Source organism: Pezoporus wallicus, unplaced genomic scaffold (assembly GCF_028554395.1).
Source record: "Pezoporus wallicus isolate ANWC-B61680 ecotype Strahan unplaced genomic scaffold, APGP_CSIRO_Pwel_v1 contig_8747, whole genome shotgun sequence".
NCBI classification, from domain to species: domain Eukaryota; kingdom Metazoa; phylum Chordata; class Aves; order Psittaciformes; family Psittacidae; genus Pezoporus; species Pezoporus wallicus.
The window spans coordinates 1,070,790-1,096,537 of record NW_026641976.1 but is presented as its reverse complement, the minus strand read 5'-3'; the positions used below and the strand labels follow the sequence as shown (position 1 = coordinate 1,096,537).

At 39.9% G+C, this 25,748-nt stretch overlaps 2 protein-coding genes and 1 long non-coding RNA gene across 6 annotated transcripts in view; 2 read left to right on the top strand and 1 right to left on the bottom strand.

Annotated features, from left to right (window-relative positions):
• The window catches only part of RIPK4 (receptor interacting serine/threonine kinase 4), an 84,546-nt gene that overhangs the window by 36,701 nt on the left and 22,097 nt on the right, over window positions 1-25,748 (top strand). The gene's annotated exons all lie outside the window — the stretch shown is intronic.
• LOC130608481 (histone H4 transcription factor-like) lies at window positions 43-18,609 on the top strand. Of its 3 annotated transcripts, none has more exons than XM_057426394.1 (11): window positions 43-149; window positions 1,131-1,803; window positions 2,482-2,635; window positions 3,736-3,959; window positions 7,898-8,009; window positions 11,509-11,661; window positions 12,579-12,656; window positions 15,322-15,442; window positions 16,439-16,577; window positions 17,367-17,482; window positions 18,123-18,609. In XM_057426394.1, the coding sequence occupies exons 3-11, from the start codon at window positions 2,485-2,487 to the stop codon at window positions 18,520-18,522; spliced, it is 1,494 nt and encodes a 497-aa protein (XP_057282377.1). In that variant the 5' UTR covers window positions 43-149; window positions 1,131-1,803; window positions 2,482-2,484; the 3' UTR covers window positions 18,523-18,609. The 3 variants fall into 3 exon arrangements, with proteins under 3 accessions (XP_057282377.1, XP_057282378.1, XP_057282376.1); XM_057426395.1 differs by lacking the exon at window positions 43-149 and adding an exon at window positions 205-261; XM_057426393.1 differs by lacking the exon at window positions 43-149 and having other exon boundaries at window positions 1,049-1,803.
• Window positions 16,505-25,748, bottom strand: LOC130608482 (uncharacterized). 2 transcript variants are annotated; one of them, XR_008974547.1, is made up of 4 exons: window positions 25,670-25,748; window positions 25,240-25,340; window positions 19,252-19,295; window positions 16,505-16,948 (listed from the first exon to the last, which is right to left on the bottom strand). It is a non-coding gene; the product is annotated as an uncharacterized LOC130608482 (long non-coding RNA). The 2 variants fall into 2 exon arrangements; XR_008974546.1 differs by lacking the exon at window positions 25,670-25,748 and having other exon boundaries at window positions 25,240-25,581.

Below are 25,748 nucleotides of genomic sequence, written 5' to 3'. Positions count from 1 at the left end.
AGGACAACAGCAGCCCAAGGGTGCCCGTTCCCTCTGCGCTCTGAGAGCGCTACCCGCTCCCCGCGCTGAGCTCGGTTCTGCGGATTCACACACCTGCGGCCGGGCAGGTGCGCCCGCAGACCTGGCTCGCCCTGCAGCTCTCCCTCGGGGTTCGTTAGTGCTGTTGGTCAGGTGTAGGGAGAGCTCCTCCGACAGGGCCAGACAGCTAAGGGCGGTGGGATGGGGATGTAGAGATAGCAGAGGGGGCTGCGAGCGGCTGAGGTGGGTGTAGAGGTGGGGGGGTGGGGGGGTGCTATGGGCGGCTGAGGTGCGGTAGAGAGGCAGTGGTATAAAGGGGAGATGCTAAGGGTCCGTGTCGCTACGGGTGGGAGGGTTTCAAGGTCACTCCCAAGAGTTTTCCTCTCTGGTAGCTTTTGCTTCTGATCTGCTCCTGTGTAACATTATCTAGGTGTTCCTGCTCCGGCAGGGGGATTGGACTAGATGATCTTTCGAGGTCCCTTCCAATCTCTAACATACTGTGATACTGTGATACTGTGATACTCAGCTTGTTAGGATATTGTGGATACTGGCATTAAGGCCACTAGGATGATGAGGGGTCTGGAGCATCTCTTTTATGAGGAGAGGTTGCGGAAGCTAAGCTCATTTAGTCCAGCAGACTGAGATACAATGCATGTAAATGTTGCAAAGGTGGGTGCCAGGAGGATGCTGCCGGACTCTTTTCAGTGGTGCCCAGGATGTGCAGCAATGGCCATAAACTAAAACAAGAGCAGTTTCATCTCAGCATGAGGAAAAACTTTATGTTGAGGGTGGCAGAGCACTGGAACAGGTGCCCAGGGTGGGTCATGGAGTCTCCCTCTCTGGAGATGTTCAAAATGCGTTTGGACATGTTCCTGTGTCACCTGCTCTGGGTGGCCCTGCCTTGGCAGGGGTTGGACCAGATGATCTCCAGAAGTCCCTTACAACCCTAACGATTCTGTGATTGGTCAATTAGAATAATTATGGCTTGAAATATTTTCTTCCATTAGTATTAATACTGCGTCTGGTGGAATAACTTTAAGAAAGTATTTGACAATGGATTATTTAATGTGTAACATAAATGGTAGTCTGCTCACCGTTCTGTCTGCCTTTAGGGATGTTGGCATTTCCGGCTTCAGGTCAGCAAGATGGGGCACTGGACAATTAAAAGGCTTGGTTGTAGCAGTTTAGGTTAAAATGTTACAGTGTGAGAAGGTTTGCAATATAAAACTATCAGGTCTCTCAGAAGCTTTCTGGTAATTAACTTTCTGGAAAAGGAATGCTTCCAGACTGGTATTTTTAGTAGCTGGAAATACAAAGATTCTGCCGGTTTTGTTGACAGTGCCTGTTTAACACCACTGAGTTGGCATACTGATTCCTGCACGTTTTCCCACGTGCACCCTGTTAGGTTTTTTTTACCCGTATTATGTCAGTGCTTGACTTGTTTGAATCAATAGAATCAGTAAGAGCATCAGGAAAGACACAGGCTTTTGTACTGATGCTTTAGGCTATTGGGCAGAGTTTGTCTTCCAGATCTCTATGTGTTGATGAGAAAATAAGGAACCTCCTCCCAGCTGCTTGTTACTATCCTCCTTCCAAAGTTTGCTGCTGACTGAGATTCATCAGCTGATCTGCTTGGAGGCTATTTAAACTCTTAAAACTAATCCAGATTGCTGGGAATAATGCAGGTTAAGGAGTGTTCCTCTGAGCAGCTGAAGTGGCAGATCTTTGAAGCTAGTAACACAGGGAAGAGTAGGGAGGTGGAAAACCACTGAGAACAGGCCAGTAGTTTTTAAGTTTGCTATTGTTGTTTCTGTTCAGAGCCATGAAAAAAACACTGGAACTATGTCTCCTTGGCTTATATTGCTTTATTCCAACACAAACAGGCATTCAGTTGAGCAGAAAACTGATTTAGTTATCTCTCTGTCATTCCCCCAAAAGAATTGGCTTTCAGTTGGATCCATTTTCTCATGAGTTTAGTGGTTGGCTGTGCCAGTTCCAGAGCTGGTGGATGTATGTGGTGGATAGAATCAGCCCTTTTCAGTGGGAGCCCATACTAATGTCAGGCTAAAATGACTGTGGAATTGCACTCTTGGTAATGATTGCTTTGGCTTTCTCTGTGGAAAGAGGTTTTACAGTACTGCTGTGGAATTAAGTTACAATAAAGGCAGCCTCAGCAAATGTTTGGGGTGGTGATCATAGGACTCTTACTGCATGGTTGTAATGAAAATGTTACAACTTGTGGCTTCTGGCAAGGTATAATTGTTTGCAAAATATGATTTTAGATTCATAAAATAACTTCTGCAATAATTAAAGAAAAACAGAAAACAAACAAAAAACCCTAAAGCCCACAAAAAATGTTCATGTCATCTAGGAGCCTGTAATCTTATCTGCTATTTTCACGTGAGGAACTTACAAAAATATAATATGGTAACTAAAACTCCTCTGTACTTCTACAAATTTTAGGCAATGGCCCCTGGAAGCAAGTTTAAGAATGCTGAATTGATATTACCCTGTGAATGGAAGGAATGCTGCTTTGTAGGGAAATGCATGGAGGAATTTTGTAATCATATTGCAGAACACTTGGATGAGTACCTACAGCACCCGCAGGAAACAACAGGTCATTTATGTCTCATTTGTCACGCAGATTACACCGCAGCTTGGAAGATTATTCCTAGCCTAGAAAATAATGTTGACTTCAGTTTACCTGCACCTTGGCTTTTCTCAGGCACAGCTGCATGGAGCCCTTAGACAAGGGCCAACTCCTGCTTTTTGCTTCATCTCTGATTGTCCTGGGTTTTTGTCTGTATTGATAGGTATTGCTAATGTGGAAAGGGACTGGAGACGTGATGTCATGAGAACGTCTGCTGAGGATTTTTTCTTTTTTCCCTAATATTAGGGCCTCAGCAGGTGTCTAAAGCAGATATTAGCAAATTATATTTGAATGCCAGAGTTATCGCCTTTCAGGGAACAGGCCTGCTGCTGCTTAAGGCTTCTAAGTGTAAAGTTGCCCTTGTATGAATCTTTATAGAAAAATGTAAAAGGAAACTTTTATTGTTTGTACAGTATTTGTCTTATTTAGATACATACACTGGTGGTGGTGTATTTCACATCTTTTTAATAGTATTAAATGTACTTAAAAGGAAAGCAATCCAATTCTGCAGAAAATTATAGGTAGTGTCTGTGGATGTAATAGCAATAATATACTAGACTTTTTAATATAGGTATTTTGGCTCTTGTGTATCCTGCTCTTTATTCTTAACACTGTAATCAAGTGTAATTACAGGTGTAGACATTTTAATTAAAGGTGAATGAGTTTTAATTAAAGGTGAAAAAAGCAGAATTGGACCAACATTAACAATGTCTCTGTGACCTAAGCTGCAGAGTGTTATAGTATATACCTAAGAAAATACTGATTTTTACAGTTTTTTCCTACTGAATCCATGAAGTGTCTTTCTACAAAAAGTTGTGATTAAGACACAAAGCACTCCAATATTGCTGCAGTTGTGAGACACTGGAAAATCTACTTGCTACTGAAATTTACAAGTCTTATCTAGTGCATTCTCACTAGATAGCAATTACCAGCTTCTCTGCTAAGGTTACTTAACAGATAGTGAAGTTACTACAAATGTAAGTACTCTTGGCATTCTCACCATTGTGGCACACAGTTGCAGATTTCATGCAGCGTTCTGTAAGATCTTACTTCTTTCTTGTGTTTAGAGCAGTACCCGTGTTGGTGGAGAAGTTGTGAATTTGAGGCTAAATATCCCAGAGAGCTGGTAACACATGTCAATTTTCACAGTTACCACACCAAACTGAAGTTCATAGGCTGTCAGTTACGGGCACTGCACCAGGATTTGCCTGCGTGTTTGCAGAGCAGCCGTAGCTGGCATCAGTTACCAAAGACTTCAGAGGAGTTTGTTTGCCACTGGGAGAATTGTGACGTAAGTGAAATACATTGCAATATTGCCATTTCTCTTCCTTTTCAAACTTTACCTTAGCAATCTTTGGATTTGACTTATTATTGGGAATACTTGCTCAATCTCCCCTCTGAACAATGTTTGCTACTGTCTTTGTAAGTAATACATAATTATTATCATAGCATTCCCAAAATGTAAACAACACATTTGTATGATACCTGTGACCTCTAATTCAGATTTTCTTTCTCTTTGTGATGACTAAAATGATCTTTTTGACAAAGATTCAACTTCTCCTGTGTTTTAAGAGCATGCGTGCAAAACTTTAATATAACTAGTTAAATAAAAATTTAATGAACTTAGTATTTTGCAGAGCAGTCCAGAGTGTTCATTGTTTGCCTTAAGAAAGGCAACAGTATATGTGATGTTTCCTTGGTCAGCTGGAAATGTCTTGGGTTTTTGTTTGTTTCCTTTTTTTTGTTGTAGCAGAAATTAGACATTTGCAACAGGCTGTTCGTATAAGCCTAATGTCCAAATGTGACCAAGATTGGTTTCAACTAAAAGTGGTTTGTGTCTTGTCCACTTTTTGGTGTCCTGGAATAAAATCATTATCCATTCTGTTGTGACTGTGCAATTTCTGTATTAATAACCAAGTAAATCAAAGTGATTAGCAGTTGCTTTTTTTTTTTTTTTTTTTTTTTTTGGCACTGTTAACATAGGTACTGCTGCCTGTATTTTTTTTATTTTTTTTTTCTGCTTCTTGGATGTGTCCATTCCTGAGCAAAAGTAGCTTTGTGTTCATACAACGTTATAGGGAATCACTTTCTCTGTCACTGTTGGCCTCAGAAACAGTGAGCATTACCTGCAAAGGTATGCAAAGATATCCACAAGCGTGATGCCTCATAGATGACATCTTCTTATCATCTCCTTTTGCGTAACTGTTGAGCAAGATAGTTTTCAGAGAAAGAAGTAATGCAGGAAAATTGTCTATCTGGTCTACGTCATTTTTTTTCCATACATATGAGGTTTTTTTCTTTCATTTGGGTAAAGTGATATAAGTGAAAATGTAAAATATTGGTGAAGAAGAAATAACTGAAATGAGTTGTACTGTGGAAATCAGAAAAACCGTAAAACTGAATTTTGCAAACCTCATATGGCAGATCTGATGCAGGTTTAGTAGTTTTACAAATCAAAACAAAACGTTTATGGTTTTCAAAGGCCTTTAATTCTTTTTTCCTGATGTCTCTCTAGGCCTTTAAATGATTCATGGGTTATCAACTTTTAATCATATTTCTCTGTTATCCGTGACTTTTTAATATCAAATTTGTGATAAAATTAATGACATAAACTATGGTTTTTGAGGTTATAAGCAAACACTAATGAGGATGAAATTATTTCCACGCACAGGAATGTCAGCTTGATGGTGCTTTACATAGATACTATATCCCTCACGCGTGTCATGTTTTTGAATGGGTAAATGTACTGCAGTGATGGAGTGAATGTACTTTTATTTTCTGATGGCATTTGTAGTCCATGCTTTTCTTTGATAACCTTACTATGTCCAAAGTTATTTCTACTTTCACCTTAAAATTTCAGCTTACAGTTTATATATGCTATGCCATAGCATATATAAAAGGTGAATGCCTCCTCATTTGTCTTATTACTGGACAGAATGTTTAAAAATACGCATTTGGCTCTGAATTTAGAATATCTGCACTCACATAATACGTTGATACCTTTTTTCCCCAATAATTTTTATTTACATGAAATAAGGATTGACATAAAAATCTGAGAGCGACATTTATAGAGAGAGGTAATTTTGTTGTTAAGTCAATCTGTGAAAAAAGTATTTTGCTTACTAGATTATGCATGGAAGTACCCCATTCTCTTCTTTTTAAAGCTATAAGCTTGGACATAATTCAGAGCATTATTCATGATGACTTATTTTGTTTACATAGTTTGGTTGCAAACTATTGTTACAAACAAATCTTGTTGCCATTATGTTTCATAGCTTATAAGAATCATATTTCTTAAAATGCTCACTTTTGTTATTGACTCTTTTTAATACACACCAATCAGTCTTCACTAGCACACTGCCATGATTCGTCTGTTTATTTAAAAAATAAAGATGTCCAGAAAAAACTTCAAGGCCCTCAGAATTAGGTTTTGCTGCCTCTGTCAGTAAGCACAGTCTTTTGAAAAGCATGCTGGGGAAAAAAAAAAAAAAGATGCTTAAAAACCAGAAGAAAAATCTTCCCATTAATTGATTTTATGTTCCATTTTTCATTTGTATAAGTGTATCAGTTTTGGCTGATGGAACCTTTTAGTCCACAGCATTTTGCTATATCTTTTTATACATGTTCATTCAAGTTCAAACTATGTTGTGAATTTTATTAATGAAAAGAATGTTTCTCAACTTAGTAGGCAGACTAGACTAGACCCAGGAGGTGGGGTAGGGCACACTGAGAAAGAGGAGAACTTTGAGGGCAGGGAAAACTACTTACCTTTCCCACCCTCCTGCAAATATGTTCCCACAGTTATGAATATAATTCTCTTTGAAAATCACCCGTACAACTTCCCCCAACACTTGTGGTGACTCCTACTGTGTCGGATTCAATTTCCCCAAAAGTAAAGCTTCTGACTCGGCCAACTGCCCCCAAAACTTCTCTCCTACTTACATATAAATGTCCAAGAAAGTTCTAGTGAAAGACTTAAAGAGATGGTGCCAACAAATTAAAATGGGTTTAACCCCCATATGGTTACTCTGATTAAGAAGTAAAAAGGTTTTCAATCACTGTTTAGCTCGGTATTTTTAGTTGATTCACCTTAATATGCTTATATGCTTTCATATACACAAGACCTTGTATTTCTCTGATCATGTTTCAAGCCCTTCAGAGGAAATAAGGGCTTGTCTCCCTGAGGGTGCTATTGTGAAATACAGTGGAGTATGAATTTAAAATGCAGCAGTTTGCCTGCTTTAACTCCTTGTGTGAATGCTCTGTTCTGCACACAGAATGCCTAGCAGCTTCATTTAACCCACTCTACTAAGACTAGAATGGTTAAAACCATGTAATAAATTTTATAAGTTTTATTTCATTTATATATTTTTCCTAAAAGTAAAAAAAAACCCGGAGCTGTTTAAATTTGAATCAGCTGTACATCATCAGCAATGGCAATATTAGCCTAAGGAGTCTCACGTGTTTCCCATTTGTTCTTCCCAGAGTTTTGATTTTGAAAGCCAGATCAGTTCCTTGTCCCAGTTCAATATGTAGCCTTACAAAATTGTGCCAGTGCAGCAGAGAGGTTGAGGGTTTAAATTATTTGGAACAGAGAGGTATACTTTGAATTGTGACTGATGACAGTATGCAGCTGAATGACACCCTCTGTTACTTGAAGAACATTCAATGTGCAGTCTACTTTCACTCTGCAGGTGTGGATTTTTATGGTGTGAGACAGAGGGTAATTAGGGTTTAGTCCCCCTTGTCACGTAAGTACTGACTCATGGAGTGCTGTGTCCACAACACCTAATTCCATTTAATCACTGTGCAGCCTTCCCACTTCTGTTGGAATTACCTGTGCTGCCTTCATAGCCTCCTCGTGAGTAGGAGCAGGTAGAAGTGAAGGGAAGGGACAAGGTAAAATTAACCCAAGAAATAAATCAGCCTTGAAAGACACATCCCTGCCCCAAAGAATGGACAGCATTCACTCAATTAGTTTAGGCAGACTTTTCAACTAATAAATGGTAGGTGAAAATTCAGGACCTGGTTTTTGTGGTGGATACTGCAGAATGTTCTACATTTTTGTAGTTGTAGTAATTGTCTCTGTGTTGGGATGAGTTAATTAGATATTACTGCAATATTTACTGGTGTCTATTTGGTTTCTAAAAACACTTAAGTCTATGTTCCTGTCAGTTGATTTCCTGCCGAAACAATCTTGTCTTCTCCATGCTTCTATTTTGTTTTTAGGTTACCTTCAATAACCCTGTGTGGTTTTATCAACATGTTGCTAATCATGCCTATGCTACTGAGGAAGAAATTATTGCAGATCAGAAGAAAGCTGTTTATTGTCACTGGAAAGGTAGTTCATATAAAAAAAAAAAAGTCCATTTTCACTTCAATGTTTCTTACAAAATTCACTTGGTGCTACATATTACATAAGAACTTGTGAGACACCTTCAGATATTTTTTTCATATATACTAAACAGTTGTAGAAACATTTTCATTTGTAGGCACCATGATTTAAGTAGAATAGTCCCTATCATCCATGGGGTTGAACACCCTCAGTTGCCAGCACCAAACAGGGTTGGCTTTCCTCATAATTCTACATGTGGCTGACAGTTCCTATACCACTCAAACTGATTTTTCTCTTCTATTCTACCACTTGGGATCAGTGTTGTCTCCCTCACAATGCTTCTTAGTGAGCTTGCTCTTTACTTTCCCTCCTCTGTTCCTTTCAAATCAAGGGAAGAACACCTATTGCTTTTTTTTTTTTTTTTAAACTCTGTGGTAAGAAAGGGCATTTTTAATGCATTCGCTATATTGCTGACTACTTCTTGTGTTAAAATCATTTTCATGGCTTCAAAGCTGGTGTTCTGCCCTCGGCTCTACTGTAGAAGCCACATTCCATTGACAGTCTTTCATAGCAGATGCCTTGATTGTTTGAGTAAGGTCTAAACTATGGACTCCCATTTGATGTGCATGCCATTCAGCTTCAGACCTACTAAGAATATGAGCAGAACCTCTCCAGAAGAACAGACTTTCTGCTGAAGAATAATGAGACAATCTGTGGGACTCTAGTCTTGCAACAGAACATACCGTGCTTGCTTTAAACCAAACAATTTGGTTGTGTCTTGTAAAATGTGTCAACAAAGTCCAGGTTTGATTGGAATCCTCTTGGTGACCCCCCAGATAGGTGGTTTTTTTTCAACTTATGAATTATAGTTACTTTTGGGGTTAGCTGTTCACTGCAATGATGCCAAAATCCCATCAGTGGTTGCAAGGTGACGTAATTTTGTTCCTTTTCACTCTTGAGATTAGCTGACAGATGCACTATTTTTTGGCTGGGAACTCACTCCAGTGACCTGATAGTGTAGAATCTGTAGGCTTTAGAGGAACAAAAGTCCCACATCGCTGTGATTGAAGCTTTGGATAATATAGCCTACTAGAACAGGTAAAGGATCTTCTCTGCCTGTACAGCCTAAATAACAGAATGGGGAGAAGGGAAATGCAGCAGAAAAGGAATACAGTGTGTCTTCAGATATGCTTAAGAAATGCCCTGCTATTAGAAACAGTGAAATCAACTGGTCTCCATGTCTGTTCTAGAAAGGATGAGAAGCAACGGGTGTCAGTTTTAACGAGAGGTGCAAGTTTTAAGTTAGATAAGCCATTTTAAAAGACTAGTTTAAAATACTTTAGCAGTAGTCATGTCTAGTCAATGAAAGACAACTTTTCATTCAGCCCCAAAATTAAAAAGCAAGGACAGGCCAGTAAGGGCTTATCTCGACGAGGAAGAAGTTGTTGTGAAATTGAAGGAACAGATGCAAAGTGGTTCCCCAGTACCCTCAGTGTACTAGCTGGTGGTCTGAGTTGGTTTTAATTTGTGAGGACACAGCAAGGGACTGTTCTGCAAGGGAAGACAAACTGGGGTTTAAGGGTGACAGCTGGGCAAGCAGGGAAGTCACTGGCAGGGTGCAGTCTCACAGAGCCTGAACAAGAACAGAGCAGGTCTGCTAGTGCTAGCCCGGGTCAGCCACAGCCCAACCACCACAACCCAAGTCCACTGTGCCAAGACAGGTATGAGGTCAAGCCAGGAAGCCCAGACAGCAAGTCCAAGGCAGGACCAGTGAGGCACAACAGGTGGGGAACTGCAGCACAGGGTGTGTAAGTGGAGACCTCAGATGAAGTTTCTCACTGCTCTTTATTCCAGTTTAGCTGTTTTCACAGAACTGTGACTGAAGCTTGAGCAGCCACGCCGTATTAGGGCAGACCTCAAACATAGGCAGCTACACTGTGTGGGGTGGAATTGGCTGTAGAGGAGGATTACAAAGATTGACTACAGGCTGCTCAGGGCAACCAGAGGCTGTTGGCATACTCAGGGAAGGATGTGCGAGAGATATTCAATCTGATATCTTGTATATTACATTTTGAATCTGGTTAAGCAGACAGAAATGTTCAAGTTGCTCTAGAAAAATAATCAGTCCTTCAGCTTCTGATCTAGACATGGGAACTTGCCATTTTTCTATTGCCTCTCCTGATCAGAAGTATCCTGTAGAGAGTAGAGGTGAAAGAGACACTGATAATACTTTTTCCTCGTTGTAGACAAGGTGAGGTTTTAGGATTGCCTTTGTCTTTTATAAGGAGTCTAGACTTTTGTCCCTTTACTATGTGTATTGATCTGGAGCTCAGGAAGTTACCGGTATTCTGCCAGTTGGAGGTGGATATGGCTTGTTATCAAGGCTATTACATTCTTGTTCTACTTGAAAGAATGTTCTGATGAATAGTAGAAATGGAACCTGGTTAAATGAATTAGTCAAATCGTTTTTCTCAAATGAACTTTATGTGTTAGTTTCTGAGACCTAAATGTATCTAACCTGTCATTAAATTTGATTCACTTGATTACTCTTACCATGCATTATCCACAAAAGAGTATTTTATCTTTCCATATCTCTTGTTCTTGAGTTCAGTTTTAGTCCTCTTGATTCTTAAGAGTCTTTGATTGGGTCCATGCTATTTCACATTCCTAAAAATGTAGCTTTCTGCATAGCTGTTGTAGTTTTTTTAGGTAGATGAAAGAGCTGCTTCTCCTTATGTGAGAGAATAGGCTATTCCTTCACATAGGTCTGAAGTTTTCTCCTGAAACTAGTTCTTTAGCTGCATTTACACCAATAGATTAACCTACTAGGGATTTTCCCCTTATTTGTCACATGTCAATAGTCAGAGCTTCCTACTGGTGCTGTTAGAGCGTTCACTGTGTCCACACCACTAGACTGTTCCTGAGCTCAAGAGGTCTAAGGACATAGCTGTTTTTATATGCCAAGATAGTTTGGTGGATAGCTGATTGCTTGCAGTTAACCACTATGTGAATGTGTATGTAAAGACAGAAAATGTGAAGACACCTGTATTCACTACCCCATCTTGTTCTTCTGGTTCTCCAGAGACCATGAAGATTGCTGGAGTTCTGTGATGGTGGCAGGCAACAGAAATAGTAATGAATGTTACCTATATTTTACTGTATGAGCATACATGTGGAGTCAAAGACTTTGACACGTGAGGGTGGAAAGTATAACTGCATGCTCTCTGCTGGTTCAACAAAACTGAACTTTTTTTAAGACAAACCTTGTCAACATGTCTTGAAGAATTCTGATTACTGGCAGTGGCATGGGTATTTGTGAGGTTAAACCTCACCTGACTTTTGTAATGGTACCAGCCTGATTATTTTGTTTTTCCTAGAAGCAGCTTTTTTTGTGTATTGCTAAATATATAACAATAGGACATAAGTATATTATAGCCTTTTCTGTTTCTATGTAAGAAAGAATACAGCAGTCATATACAGCTTTTTCTCTGTTTGTTTGATTTAGATTGTCTAGGTGTATTTAAAGGAAAGCATAAGCTCTGGGATCATTTAAGAACCCACACGCAAGAAAGAGTTGTAGCATGTCCTACTTGTGGAGGAATGTTCTCCAATAACACTAAGTTTTTTGATCACACAAAGCGACAAGTTTCAGAAGATAGTAAGTAAGCTCTTATTTCTGTTTCGAGATTTTTATTTAAGGTGTTTTGTGATAATGTGCACATGTAATTTCATAAATATTTCTATTTTTCATAGAAGTCAATTAAATGAAAGAGGGTTTCCTCCAGGAAGGCAGTGTTTTTCATAAAGTGTAGAAATTCTCTTGACTTTTCATGTCTGATGAATTAGGGTAATGTAAGTGAACAACAGAACACCCTTGCATCCATGTTTCAGCAGAAAAGCTATTTGCTTGGCAACTGTGGCATTGCACTGCCTCTCTTCCCTTGGTGCCCATGGCACAGTGTGACATTCCACTGACACTGAAAAACTGCCCGTGAATGGGAAAGACTTTTGATTACTGAAGCGAGAACCTCCACAAAAGCCAGACTCGGATTACAAAATCCCTGCAAGTAATCCCAAGTGGGCACTTGACTACTTTCAGGTCAAAAAGCTTTTTTTTTTATTCTTCAGCTTTGCTTTTTCAGTATTTTCTTCACTAGAATACTCCCTACCTCAACAACTATGTATTAGTCGGCATGCTTTCCTAAAGAGGAAGGGAAGGTGATTGCTTTCTCTGGTTTTAAGAGCTTGGAATATATTTATGAATTGTGGATGTTTTGGTGATGGAAAGTAGGTGCATTCTAGGTAACTGACAGAAGAGCTCAAATTTCAGACTGTTAGTGTTTTGAACAGATTGTTACTCTGTTTGGAATAAATTTAACTTACTGATAAGCAATCCTTTTCATTAAGCCTAAAATAAATTTTCTTCTGAAGAGCACTGGTTAATGAAAAAGAAAATTGAAACTGTCTCAGTGGCTCTGTTAGTCTATTCTTGAAACTGTCAGCTTTAGGTTATTAATTAATAAGTCTTCCATAAATTATTTGTATTGCCACTAAACAGTTTCTATTTAAATTCAGATCGAATGTTTGTTTGCCAGAACTGTCAGAAACATTTTGCCAATGAAAGGCTGCTACGTGATCACATGAGGGGACATGGTAAGTCAGAGCTTTTTAAAATAAAATGTGCTTTTCTCAAGGTCACCTTGTACAGAACAGAGCTGTAAGTATCATTACATTAGTTGAGAAAATTAACATACCAAACTGGGGCAACTGTTACTAGTGCTGGGAAGTAAGAATTTCATTGCCAGCCCCTCTGAAGAGTGGAAATCCCCTTCTTCATGCCCTCTGATCACAAAGCGTAAGGGGCTTTCTGTTTCGCAATAGCTCCCATGAAGATGCTTGTTCTTCGCTTCTGTTTACTTGCTTTCATGACTAGGGGCATGGTTAAAGCCAAAGCTGTATTTTAGCTTGGGCTGCAACTCTGCTCACCTTGCAGTGCATAATCAGCCTCGCTCAAATACTGTAGTACTTCACTGACCTAACCACAGCCTCCCTGAGGTCCCCAAATTATTCCCACAGGTTATACTACAACAGCTATGACTTGCTGGGAAAGAATCCTACAGCATCTTAAGCACAAGGAAACATGTGATGTTGCTGTTGGACATACAGGAAATGCAGAAGCTGAGAGCCGGGTGGGTCTTTGCTTTGGGAAAAGGAATATTTGAACCATGTAGCCAGACCTGGGTACCAGTCATTTAGGTTGTATAAACATACAAGCAGCTTTGTGCAGACTTGCTTAGTCAGGGTAGAGTCTACTTTCTAGTTGAATTCTTAAGGAAACATGATTTTTCACTGTCTGCAAGTCAACACATTGATGCTTAACAACTATGCATTCGTTTTGGTGCTTACTGTAACCTGCCAGGACTGAACATGTTTGTATTTGAATGGTTTTATAGTTGACATGCATCTGACCAAAATATCTTAATTTTTATATTTTATACTAGAAAATAATTATGTTTGGTTTGCGTACTAGATTAGTTTTATTCCTTTGTCTCAGAATGATTTTGGACGTAAATTGTAAATAAATACAAATTAAGATTTATTTTGGTTTTGTTAGCTAAAGCAGCAATTTCAACATACTGTTGTTTGGTTTTAGTTTTTTTATTTTTTTTTAATTAAAGCATAACACATATTGGGATAGGTTTTATATAGTAAATACAGCACATGGCTAATCGAACTGTTTGTTGCTGGTCACTCTGGCTGTGCTTAAACCTTTGTGAGCTGTACAATGTGCCTGTCCGTCCTTGTCCCCTGATAATTCAGACTGTGTTCTGCTTGCATAGCCAGGGAAAATGGCAAGGTGGCCGGACTTAGGAACAAGGAAAATGTGAAACTGTGTCGTGTCCCAGTAAGCCACAGTGAACCACCCACAATGTGAATTTGTCTGAAGGAGCTGGAAGGCATTCCAGGGTCCAACTATTCAGGCACTACTTAAATCCCTTCAGATATTAGAGCCAGCGTTTCTCTGGTTCATGATTCAGCTTTCTTTATAAATTCTGGCAGCACACACGTCTGCGTGTTAGTGCAGACTGCCAGTGCAGACATGACATTTTCAGATTCCTACCCCAGCATATTTCATAATAGCTTGCTGGGACAGATAAATATTGAAATAGTCTTTTAAAGAGCTTGCTTACCTGTAAGAAATGCTTCTGAAATAAACTGTGATGTGAATGCAAATGCTGTAGGTATTCTGAAATCACTACCTACATGGACATTCTTACATGCCAGACAACCAAGTAAACCACTGGATACTTTCAAGAGAGTGCTGAACTTTACTCATGGCAGTTTTGCAGATTAAGTTATTCCAGGCTAGTTTCCACATTAAGCTATTTATTTTAGGGAGGAAAAAAAATACCCATTTTTCCTGGTTTAAGACAAACTATGAGGAAAAGTGGCTATGCAGGGAGTGATTCCAGAATAGTTACAGTGCATTATATTTGCTTAGTTTTTAAGAAGACATGAGCACTTCAACTGCATGTTTTTCTTTTGCCATCTGTAAAGCAGTCAGTGGTTCTAAGATAATGCGTTGTTCAGAGTCTTAAATATAACAGGTTTTGTCTAAATCCAAAACATCTTTATTGAGACTCTTCCTACTGCATTCATCAGGTTGCTGATTCATATGCAGCCAAGCAAACATTCGTTCAACTTAAGATGTTGCAGTCCTGCCTGCCAATCTGCCAGAGGTTCTCCCATGTTCCAGAATCAGAGCAAACCTGTGTCTCAGCCACTGCAGTTCGATGTCTGGCAGCTTAGCAAGCACCTTGCATTATTCTGCCTTAAGCAAATATACCTGAATGTGAAATGGGGAGGCGGAGGACAGACACGTATTCTTTCTGCCATCTTTTTGAGAGTGGTAATACCTAAAACACTAAAAGTAGATTTGCCAGTGCTTGTCTGTCAGAAGGCCTCCAGACAACATCCAGCTTTTAGAAATCCTCCCAAAGTGCCAAGGGCAAAACAGTAATCATCCTTTTTGTGACAGCCTAGAGAATGAAACATTATCTTCTACGCCTTTTTCCATTACCATCTATTTTTTTTAAAGTAACTTGAAACATTGTAAGATTGACCATTACTTCATTACCCTCCTTATTGCATTGATATTCCATTTTAATATCTTGTTTTTCTGTGTATTTTATTCTGAAATATAATATCTTACTTTAAATATGATATTTTAATATATTTTTTGTCGTGTCATAGCAGGTGATGTCCTGGTGAAGCTGGGATACAAAACCGAAAATATGTTTGTTTCTTTCTTTTCTAGTTAATCATGTTACATGTGCCCTTTGTGACATGGTATGCACAAGTGTCTCCTCATTGAAAGCACACACCAGATTCCGACACTGTAATGAACGTCCTTTCCATTGTCATCTCTGCGACAGAAGGTAAGAAAACCTGAGGCTTGTTGCTATGTCAGCAGAACTGTAGAACCAAGTTGGTGTTCTACAAGAGAGTTAGTAAACAAAGAAAAGTGTTCAACTGCTAAAATAATCAACTGGTCAATGAAGAAATCTAATACATTCATCTGATGTTCATCTGCTTTCACCTGCTGAGATGTAGTTCATGAACTTCTGGTGTACATAGCACAGATACTTTAAAAGATGAATTTTCTTGGCAAGACCATAAGTACACCAAAATGGTCATCACAACAAGTTGAAACACGGAGCAGTATTGCCTTAAACTGTGGGGTTTGCCACTCTAAATGATTGCTGGCTGTTTGCTGGGAGAGTTGCAGTCTTCTCCTTTGAGTGATTTTTCTGCCACGGGCTTACAATATCTTCTCCTGTCTTATGCTCTCATTTTTCTGTGGTGCTTTCTTTTGCTTTTGCCATATAATGCCACACAGGAGATAAATAAAAAGCCCCACAACATTGGGATGTGAAAGACCAGGTTATATATATAAGCACTGGCAAATTATGTTTACCAGAGAAGGGGAGAGGTCAGGCCTTTCCGTGCTGGAAGTGGGATAAAGTGAACAAGTGTTTTTGTACTTTTGTGTGGACAGCAGGAAATAATCCAAATTTCTAGACCAGAGTACTAAGTGACTGACTGAAAATGACAAGAATTTTCTCTACATGAACAGAAAGAGGGAGTGATGCCTTGCAACATGGTTGTTGAAAAATTACCTAGATTTGGGCATGGTATGGATGTGTGGGAAGAAAGAGGGAATGGAAAATGAAATTCGGAGCACATCAAAGAGATGTCTGTACTATCCCCTTTTCACAGGTGGAAAAACTGAGGTAGAGAAACAATTTACACATATTCCGCTTTCACTTGTCATTGTCAGAGCCAAAAATTACTACCTCCCAGTCCTAAACATTAACCACAAGACTACTCCTCTGTACTATTATATCTGTTATTTGTTTTACCTTGTTTTCAAGTTTTAAGAACGCGTATGATCTGCATAAACATGTTGAAACACACAATGATTCAGATGCCTACAGCTGTGATGTTGAAGGATGTGGTTTTATTTCACGGACTTTACAAACTTTGAAACAGCATTACAAGAGAGTGCATGTGGTGAGTATATTAAATAGCAGGATAAAATATCTTGCTATAAATGAGGCAAAATTCCACATTTACATGCCTTTAGTTTCTTGTGAATTAATGAAATGTTTCATTTTTGCATCAAATCAAGTATTTATTTGCACACATTTCTAGGACTCTTGCAAGTATTATGCAAATTTCCAATTCATCCTTACCGATATATTTTGAGTGCTTACTTTAGGTGCGTGCAGTTGCGTACTTGTCTTGAACCCCCTCCACGTACACCCAACCCCTTTTAAAACATGAAATAAAATGGCAATCCTAATCTCAGCAGCAACGTATTTCAAGGATTAAAGCCCAATGTCACCTTTCTCCTCACATTGGTACTCCATCCTTGGAGTTACCTGAAAATAGAGAAATGGTAAAGTATGTAAAGCTCACATCACTTTTAATCAGGTGAGTCTGGCCACAACGTTAAAATACAGTTTTGCTATATTTTATGCACGCTTGTTGCCTGCTGCTTCATTTTTCGAATTATGATAGTTACGATCACTGCTATGTTGTAAAATGCATATATTTTAGTGAAAGATACGTGTCACACTGCTACTGGAGTACTGATGGCCTATCCTGAGAATCTCCGTATTCACTGGGGTTCCTTAAACAGACATGTTTTAAAAAGCACAGGTTTTAAATGTCTTAGGAAATTCACTTCAGAAGAGTTTTCAACTAGTTTGTGTGGTTTTTCACGTTTCAACAAAGGATTAATTTCTGCCATATGTACCTGCAAGCCTTCAGTGACTCTTAACAGTCTTTCTTTCGAAGAGTAATGGCACTCTGAAATACAAATGCCACATCTGTCAGAAATGTTTCTCCTGGAGTTATACATTGACTCTACATCTTCGAAAAGCTCATAAACTCCGCAGCCATTCTCGTTTCAGGTATGTTGCCAGCTGATTCTTGCTCAGATCATAAAGTTCAGGGTTTTTTAAATACTTTGTTTAAGAGATGCAGATATTTAATTAAATGTTATCTTAAGTTTGCTTCCGTTTTAAACATTCTGAGCATGAAACAATTTACTACTTAGGTTTCATTAGCACTGGTGTAAAGATAGTTAAACCAAGGAAATAAAAAGGTCTTTATGCTTTTATAGCTTTTACCACTCTGGAAAATCTTGTAACCTAGACTGCTGAAAAAATTTTTTGACCCTGCAAGTTATATCCACGAAAGAGTACATAAATATTTCAACAGCTTCTGTAGTATAAACAAGCCATAATCTCCATTTTGGAACAAGAAAATACAGCAAGTAAAATATAATTGTGAATAGGTACCTTTTATTTTCTGTTACATGACTTATATTTGATAAAAAACACCTACTGGAACCCTCTGGCAGGTGTTCCTTCATACAGAGTGTCTTTTGTTTAAGTGCCACCTAATCAATATCAATCTAATTCATCTTTTAATTGATTGCTGACATTCTCAGTTTTGGCAATCGAATTAGAAATTAGGTTATTCTTACTTTCTGCTGTAAATACTGTGTTTGTACTTGTATTTTTGGTATTATCTATTTTATTCCCTTAGATATAAAGAAGATGATGAGGGTCATATGAGTTTGAATGTAGCGGTCTATAATGACATCATGGATTCAGGTCAGGCTGTCAATAACAAGACAGGAACAAATAAGTCTTCACCAAGCCAAAACAGTTTTGGGAGAGAAGGAGGAGACTCATGCAAAAGAGACACTTCAACAGTAGAAATGCTTTTCATGCAGCTTCAGCCAGGGTCACAAGCTACTGGAGAAAATGTTTGGGTAGAAACAGAGACTTCTATGCCAGAGCCTGTGGATTCTGAACTTCAAACTGCTGTACAGCCATTTGAAAGCTGTTGTACTTCCAATGACGTTGATGAAGCAACACCAATGAATGTGAAAGAAAAACCAGCAGAAATGGAGCTGGGCTTGGGAATTCAGATAGCTTTCTAGAAAAACAGCCTTTTAATGGATTCTTACTGTGAAAACTATACTCTTCCGACGAGGTTTATTCTCTTAAATAAAATAGGTTTTAAAGTCTTCACTTTTATCCTTGACAGATCTTGTATATAATACTGTGTTTTCTCACCTTTCACATTAACTTATTCTAATGTGCTTAGAGAATATATGCAAAATACTATATTATGCATGTATAATACTTTAATTTATAGCCTCTTGGAGAAGAAACTTTTAAGTTCTATATATTTACCTAGCATATATATGTGTGCATGTGTATTTATTTATTAAAAATATATATCCCATGGGGAAAGTGTTGAACCAATGCATGAGACAAACAGTTTGAACTGGTAGGTAAAGCACCTCATTTTCTATTAGCCTCCTACATTACTTATTAGAAATCAGATAGCAGCTTGTGAGATGTATATTTAAACTCAGTTTTGGCAGGCTTCTTAGCTTTACTTAGTGACTTTCTCTAATAACTCTTGAAATAATTTCAGACTTTATTCTCATAAAGGACTTCTAAGCTACAATTAAATGATTACATTTAAATAAAAAACATAAGGTATGTTTAAATAAAATAGGTAAAGATGTTCACAGAGCTGGATTTATATAGGATTTATGTACAATTTGGTATAATGGAAATTTTATAGATATTTATTGGGTGCTGGAGATACAACGAGAAAGTAAATGAATGGTATTAGCAGTATAACTAAATGTACCCACCTGCGTTTTCACAAATAATTCCACATAGCCATGGTTATCCTGACCTGTTAGGAATAAGTTCATGGCAAAGGCATTTATTTGAGCCTTCTGTAAAGGGCATAGACAAAAAGACAGGTATCCTTCATCACAGTAAAAATGAATGGCAGTGTTTGAAACATTTCTTTTAAAACAGGAACTGAAGAAGCCCTCCAAATAAAATATCTAAGACTTGTATGGAGGAGAAGGTGGCATCCAGTCAGCTTGAAACCTAGTTTACCCTGTGCTAGTTACCACGAGCCAGTGTCCCTTGAGGACCCAGAGGCATTCTCTGAGAAGGGCTTCCTGTGCCACTTTGACAGTGCAACTTTCGGCGCACAGACAGAGCTATATTGTATCTGGGCACCAGAATGTAGTATCAGGCACACTGGGAATAGTTTGAACAAAAGTAGGCTGTCTGAAATTGAAGTGAGCGTGCAATGTAACCCTAAGGATGCTGGGGCACTTCTGTTTGGGAGGATTTACACTGCATCTCCTGTAGAAAACTGTCTCCCTTGAACTGGCCCTCCATCATGCAGCTGCTGCCTGCTGTTGCACACATGGAACATGAGGCTGTGCTGGGCCAGTGGGGAGCTGGGGTAAGGAGAGATGTGCTCCCACTCATCCCCATAGCTGGAAGAGCACAGCATTCTGCCCAGGACCCTCACGAGGGCCTGTAGGAGCAGGTGGAATGGTGATAGTAGCACCTGCTTCCTACATTTGCTGTCACAAAGAGCATGGGCAAGTGAACCCGCTGATGGGTTTGTGCCAGTTTGCTACACCTGCATAAGGAATGGGAGTGGGGCTTGCTGGAGGGAGCCCTAAGTCATGACTGTGCACCCATTCTCACTGCTGCTTCAGCCTGACGATTTGGACCAGGTTGTCTGCAATACTTGGCAATCCTGGCCAGAGAGAGAAAATGAATTCAAGACTCCTGTCACAAATACAGGTACAGTAAAACTGATGGCTGTAAAGAACTTCCTTCCACAGCTGTCCAGCTTGTTACTGCCTTGAAAGTTCCTGCTTTGCAGGCAGCTGAGATTTTTTGCGCTCAGCTTTTAGTATTATTAAATATGCTTGGCTGTAATTTGTGGCAATTCAGCTGATGTTTGAAGGGCAGTTGAGCCATCTGTGCAGTGGGGGCAGTCCAGACAGATGTGGGTGGCAGCCTGATTTTAATCTGCCTTTGTGCATGAATCAGAGACCCGGCATTTTTAATACTGTACAGTATGGGTACAACTGAGTCACGTTTCTCTGGGCAATGAATAGGTACCACTATAGCCTCTGGGACTTCCCCTGCTAAATATCAAAGGCCTGCAACAAACAACAGAGATGTTAATACTTCCCAAAGAAAGAGTCCTTTATAATGGAAAATATTAGTAAACCACAGCACAGAGGAGTCTTTTCACAGATCTTTTACAATAGCCTAGCAGGACTATCTGATCCAGTATCCAACAATTTACTCCTTTGGGTAGATCTCCATGCCTACCTGAGCAGGAGGCTGCTGCCTTCCATGCAGGCTGCACTGCAGGTACTGGTGTCGATTTGCACAAAGGCCATTCGGGGCTTCACGTAACAGATTTAAATGTGGCATTATAGATTTGTGCTTGACCTGTGGAACCACGCTTGCAGGGCAGTGCAAGTTTGACATTGCCACAACTTCCTGTGAGACTGTTAAATACATACTGGAAGACAAAATCAGCTGTGGAGACAGAGACAGTGGGATGATAATTTATTAATGGAGACCTGTTTTTTTAAATAATATTTTCAAATAATTTTCCTCAGTTATGCTGCTTAATGTCCCTCTAGACTTTTACCCTACTGTTGCTTAGATTTCACTTTAACATTACTCACAGGGTTTGCATTCACACAGGGGTTTTGTAAAGCTAAAAAGTTGCATCTGTTATCTTGTCAGTAATCTTGTATAGAATTTACATTCTTACATTAGTTTGCATGTGGAGGCTTTGTTAACACCCGTGTCTTCACTAGGCAATAGTGGGTAGTGACAATGGATTTCAAAGGTGGTTTTTCAGAGTTTTTTGAATTTTATGTAAGAAATGTATTAGCACTACAAGATGGTGGTTTGCATGTACAAAGTAAAATAAAATATCCACCCGAATGGAAGCACTTTGGTGAAAGAAGCTGGTTTTTTTTCTGATTTTGATACCAAATTCTATATTTTCCATGCTCATTATTTGCACTGTAATAACTGTATGTAAATCTATTCACTTTTGAATATATGGATTTTGTTCCTGCTTAATTTTCAACGTGATTCCGAAGATGCTTTCTCCCCAGCGAATGCTGCCAAGCACCATCCTGCGGAAGTGTGTAGAGGCGCCTGCAGGCTCGTCGTGCCACCCTGTCCCATGAAGCTGTGTGACACTGGGTACACATTAAGCAAGTGTCTCCCTTGCACACACACTTTACTCAGCGCCTCCTAGAAGAAGGAAGCAGCTCTACAACAAAGAAGATATGATTTGCTGGCATTTGTGGGACCCAGCTTGAAAAACAACTTCCCGTGCACACCAGGTATGAGGTGGATGTGAGTCATTAGGGACTTGTTCTCATGGAGCCAGATCATCAGATAAGGCAAACTGGCGCAGGTCCACTGAGTCTGTGAAACCCGCAAGATCTCTAGCTGCAGCTCTGGCACGGGACCTGTGTGGATTTCGGTGGGACGGCGCTAGCCCTCAGCTTTGTAGAGGCAGGAGGAGCCAGGCTGACAAAGAAACCCTTTGATAATGACCTCGGAGATGGTGCCCTGCAGCACAGCTAACAGCAGGAAAAAATGTACCTGAAAAATGACAGCGTGTGCCAAGAAGCAGAGCAAGACCGAGCTTGAGGAAAGCATGCAGAATACCTTTTTTGTTCTCAGAGGCTTAAGAACAAAAATTTAAACCTAGGCATTCTTTTCCCCCGTACCACAGTAACAGCCATGTTAGTAATTCACTGCTTACAAACGTGATTAATCTTCTTTTTAATTAGTATTTTTTCACATTGTACAGGCTCTCTACCATCATAAATAGAGCTGATAATGAGATATATGTAAAATTAGGGTTGCTTAATACTTCTCAGTTAAGTTCCTGAATGCAGGGCTTTTTATGATCCTTAGAGAGAGAACGTTAGCAACAATAGTTCAGTGGTTTCGAAGAAAGCAGTTGTGAAAAAGCACAATATTTGTCTCTTGGAAAAAAAATCTCAAAGCTGGATCATCAAGCAACACTATTGTTTTGCACAGGCTTTAAAATTTAGTGTCTGGGAGAGGAGTGGTTGCCCTGATGTGGGTTTTGGCATATAATTCCAGGCAGAAAGATGTTAAAATCAATCTGCAAAGACTACCAAAAGAGAATGTTCTGTTACTGTCTCTACAGCAAGGAGCTTATGTGATCTCGAACAAACTATGATTTGCCTCAGTTTTCTGCCTCCACTGATAAGCTCTCAGCTTTACAAGGAAGCCGCAAGATTTTTATTAATTTATATTCTGATTTGTTCAACTATTACAGTCACAAGCACTAAACCCACGCGATGAAGGCCCAAGCATGGTCTCCAGCCTGCCTTTTAATTCATGGCTTACTTTTGTATGCTCAAATCAATTTATAAAGGAACTGACTTCTGGGGTGCTGAGCAGGCAGAGCTGCCACTAACCTAAGCTCTGAACTAACAAAAATTCATACACATGCCTGACTCTGGGCACTATGAGCCATCCAGCTGGAGCGTGTCATTGACTTTAGGAGGATTACCTACACTGTACTTTGTTGGTTTTTTTCCAGTGGAAAAGTTAGTTTAAGAGTTCCCATCCTCTTCCTACAGCTCATTTCCATCTCCATGGCACACTTGCCAGTTGTTTGTGAGGGTGTGCTTTAAATGAGATCAGCAAGGAACTCCAGCATCTGCTAGGATGTGTAACCATGTCCCTTTCATCACCTTCTTCAGGGGTAGTTTCCTTCCAGCCCACTCACCTCCCCTTCTTTGTCTAATGTTGACATTAACAAGTACCTGGTAAGTCAGGCCAACCTTCTGATCTGCCTGAAAACTAACCTGGGAGGTTTTTTAAGTGACATCATTGAGCTGGTGTAGTTACTGTGCAACCACGTGAACTCAAGTGCAACCATGTGAATACAGACTCTGACACAAAAAGGGGAGGGCAGACTCCTTCACAGACAATGTAATTTTAGGCTGGCTTAGGCCAACTGCAGCGTGGCACCATTTGTGTATAAAAATCTGAACTTAGTGTCGTCGTTCAAACGACACTTGGTTGGGCTGGGGGGGCGCTGTCTGTTGCAGTCGAAGTTTGAGTAGCTGCTTGAGACAAGAACAGTCCAGCAACCAAGAAGGTGAAAAATGACTACCACTGCTGAACCCAGGACACTTAGCTTAAATGTTTGCACAGTGGGCAAAAAGATGGATTTTTGTGTTATCTTTTTGGAAAGTTGCAAGTTCCAAATTATAGCTTCAAACATAGTAGGGAAAAAAGCTATTACACAGATGCCACCTGCTATCTGTTCACAGAACACAGAAGCAAAATACTTTAGATCTAACATATCAGGGCTGAGGTGCTCTACGTCCTGTTGAAGCTTTATGTTGGTTGACTTCATACACAGCTAGCAACACTTTAGAAGCATCACAACCTAAAAAGAAAAGGTTAAAGCACTAGATTAAATCCTGGTCTCTGAAAGGACTGAGAAAGAGCTCAAGACAACAAAGCAGAGTAGGAAGAGAGTTTCTTTGTGATGCTCCTGCAAATGTATGTACACAGGACAGAAGGATTTTATACAAGACTGGTCACCTTGTCACAGAAAGATTGGTTTCACATGGCTTGGTCTCAACAAATCTAGTATTGACTGTTCTTTGTCAGTCTGGGTAGCTATTAGCCTATTTTATTTATTTATTTTAGTCAGTGACATGACTGCTCCAGAATTTCCTTGCCACCTTCTTCTTCTGCCTCTTGAAGACAAGCTCTTCTGGTGCCCTCTTCCAGCCTTCCTACGCTTTACCAACTAAAAGCTCAGAGCCCGGGTAGCCGGTTCTCTAAGCACCTTAAAAGTGAATTTTATTTAGGCCTAGCCCTTTTTGAAAGCACTTAATTAAAATTCTCTTAGATGAGCTCTTTCCATGTTCTGCCACGAGTTCTCACTCCTTTGTTGCTGCTGTTTGTTGAATTAATTCTCAAATCACAGTGCAGGCAGAAGGTATACTATTTACTTTTTTGCTTAAAGTCTACTGCCAACTAAGCAGAAGTTGGGGTTTGTCCCACTCAGGTTTACAACTTTCACCAGTTTCCCAATGAAGCAGGAATTTGAATGACAACAGAACAAACGACCTGGTGTGCTGTGTGGAACAAAGTGGAGCACACCTGCAGAAGGCAGGGCATCTGAGGCCCTAGTTCTCCAAATCACTCAAACTTCCATAGACCTCTATGACAGCATGTCAGGTTCCGTAGACTGATCCAGTTACAGCTGACATCCCAAATTAAAGCAAGGACAGTGATGATAACCAGGACAAGGAGGCTCAGGTAGAGGTGCAGTGTTGGGTCACACAGGTGACCTAAGGGTTTGTCTCTAGACACAGTTGTTTCTTATTCTTGATTTATTTATACAGAGGTGTTCTCATTCAGAGTAAACCGGTTCCAGTTTAATCCAGAGTAAATTAAGCAGATACAAGTCCCTGTCAAATAGAGCCCCGAGAACAGACTTGATATCCCATGTCTTTTGAAAGTAATTAAATGTCTCCATAGATTCTTTTTAAATGGAGCTTTACAAAGACAAGACTGACTAGTGCTATTATCCTAGCTTTGAAACACATTGTCCTCTATCTATTGCCTAACCTACCAGATTAAATGATCATAGGCTAACTGCCTAGAACAATCAGTTTGAGTCTCTGATATTCAGTATGATAAACAAACACAAGCTTTATTAGCCTTTAGACATGTGATAGGTGTGAAGGTCACATTGCAGATTGCAATAGCCTCCTTACCATTGGGTTACACACCAAAGGTTGCAAACTCCTTCCTTCCAACTGCAGCATCTCAGTCACAGAGTAAGACCCTTTATCCATCGCTCCAAGACCTGTGACACCTGCAATTAGATCCACAAAAGGATTCAGGCACTGAAATCTGCCGCTGGGATCATCAAGGCTCCTAATCCCAGGGGCAACTGAAAACCAGACAGGCAGCACTTCTCGGCAGCACGGTTTCCCTAAAAACTGTTGCTTTGGAGCGCGCCTGAGCAGCCTCCAGCCTTTGCCACACAGACCAGGCTGGCTCAAGCATTGCAGCCCCCCGAGCGTGATGCATTATCCTCCCTTGCCGAAGGGGCGCAGACCCGCTGGGGGTCCTAGGGAAGAGGAGGAAGGAACGCAGGTGCTGGTGCTTCCCTCCCCTTTATTTAATAGCTAATTGTCACACCTCAACAGCTGTGCGCAGCGCTCCCCTCCTGCTCGAGGAGCTTCACCCACGACCCCTGCACCCTACTGCCACACCTCGC